The 1,977-nt window shown below is 44.9% G+C and overlaps 1 protein-coding gene across 1 annotated transcript in view; it reads right to left on the reverse strand.

Moving 5' to 3' along the window:
* Positions 1 to 1,977, reverse strand: part of rnf166 (ring finger protein 166) — an 8,161-nt gene that overhangs the window by 3,282 nt on the left and 2,902 nt on the right. Inside the window, exons 2-5 of the mRNA XM_015387660.1 lie at positions 1,318 to 1,474; positions 1,118 to 1,230; positions 911 to 1,025; positions 719 to 826 (exon numbers count right to left, since the gene is read on the reverse strand). Coding sequence (XP_015243146.1) covers positions 719 to 826; positions 911 to 1,025; positions 1,118 to 1,230; positions 1,318 to 1,474 — 493 coding nt within the window. The remainder of the gene's footprint in view (positions 1 to 718; positions 827 to 910; positions 1,026 to 1,117; positions 1,231 to 1,317; positions 1,475 to 1,977) is intronic.

Consider the following 1,977-nt stretch of genomic DNA (forward strand, 5'->3'; position numbering starts at 1 on the left):
GTATGTAGCAAGTGCTTTTGGTCTCTAGTGTACATGCGTTTAAAAGTTCAATCGAAAAGAAACCAAATTAGGGTTAATAGTATAGCAATTCGCAGAACTTTACCTATCTCGTTCTTTAACCCCTTCCTTTTTACACATTGATTTCCTTACACTGAATTTTTATCTGGTAAAAATTAAGCTGCAAAAAATTCCCCTGCAAAAAAAATAAAAATAAAAAAAAATAAATTGCCTGCAAAAAATTCACAGGGTTTATACAGGAGTGAGTAACTCTAATTTAATGCTTTTTACTGCCCTTTTAATGCTCTTAAAAATAACTTTAATGCCATCAACAAGTACCCATGACTCTTCACTAAGTTGCTAACTGGTTAGCAGAAACCAGAGAAACTGGTCACAACCAAAAAGCTTGTGAACCTTCCGCCACAATAATCCCACCCTCTTGATAATCAACCAATCACATTCAGGAGAATTTAGAAATGCAACGGTTGGAACAGCCGTTTCCCTACGACTTTAAATAATCACCTCGTACCTGAAGGTAAATGTAAAAACCTTGATATTCCTAATCGAACTCCTGTAGAGTTTGGAAACTTAAAATTTGTCCTTTTTGTAATTTGTTTTAGTTTGAGTTAACAACATAAATGAGGAGGCGGTTAGCGACGATGGGGCAGGGGGGGCGATGGTGCAGCAGAACGAAAAAAGAAGAACCGGGTTCTGGACGTACCACAAAGGTGTCGTAGGAGAACTTGTGTCTGTGGAGGAGATGCTGCAGGAAGTTGGAGCTCTTGTAGGTGGGGTCTCCCCACGGCATGGCGGAGCACACCGGGCACACCTGCAGGACAGAGGCAGGAAGCAGATCCGGTCAGGGAAGCATCAGCTGGAAGCGGGTGTGTTTCCCTCCAGAGAACCTCCTCACCACTTTGTTGGGGTCATTGCGGTGGTTCTCCATGCAGTGCTTCAGCAGCTCCTGCTGGTCCAGGTTCCTGGCTCCACAGAACGGACAGACGAACGTGGACCGGTTGGGAATGTTGCTTCAGAACAAAAGACAGGAAGAATGATGGAACGGCTGCTTTCAGGACTGTTAAAGAAGACGCAGAGGTCCGGGTCTGGATGGAGGAGGTACCTGGGGATGGGCTGAGAGGTGGGGACCACCGGGACGAACTTGGGACAGTTGGCGATCTGCTCCTGCACTTTGGAACAGGACGAGATGTGGGACCTCATCTTCCCCAGGGACACCTGAACAGAACCACATGTGAGAGAACCCTGATCAGAATCGGCGTGGGACCAGAACCACAGAGCAATACCAGGCGGGCGCTGCCGGACCTTTTTGCTGCAGCCCCTGCAGGGGGCTTTGAGGGAGGCCAGCTGCTTCTCCACGCTGGAGGACCGCTCCACCTTCTTGGGCTCAAAGGGAACCCGGCAGAGCGGGCAGAGCGGAGAGGACACCTGGAGACAGGGCTGCAGACATTCCCCGCAGAACCTGCAGACAGAACCAGAACCATCAGAACATCCACACCTCATAGAGGCTATACACTGCCGGCCAGGCAGGGTTCTGGAGGTCCTGTTACACCGGAACCAGGTGGACCTTTGTCCTCATGTCAGAACCATGTGGATTTTTGTTGTTCAGATTGGTTCTTTTGGATATTAAATATCATTTTAATATTTCTTTGTTTATTACAGAAAAACAAGCCGGTTCCTGATCAGAGCCGGTTTAGAGACGCCCTTTGTTGACTATAATCGCTATAATCTCACCCGCTGAATAGCTCAGCTTTTCAAATGTGTGTCCTATTCAGGTTTAGTTCTGGGACCCCACTATGGAGCTACAAAAAATAATAATAATAATAATAATAATAATAATAATAATAATAATAATAATAATAACTCAAAGTAAGAAAAAAAATTTACATTGAAACACATCTGGAACTGAAAAACAAAAAGATTTTAAATAAAAAATGTTCAAGTTTCAATCTATTTTCTCCTATC

Source organism: Cyprinodon variegatus, unplaced genomic scaffold, assembly GCF_000732505.1.
Source record: "Cyprinodon variegatus isolate N-32 unplaced genomic scaffold, C_variegatus-1.0 Scaffold401, whole genome shotgun sequence".
NCBI classification, from domain to species: Eukaryota; Metazoa; Chordata; class Actinopteri; order Cyprinodontiformes; family Cyprinodontidae; genus Cyprinodon; species Cyprinodon variegatus.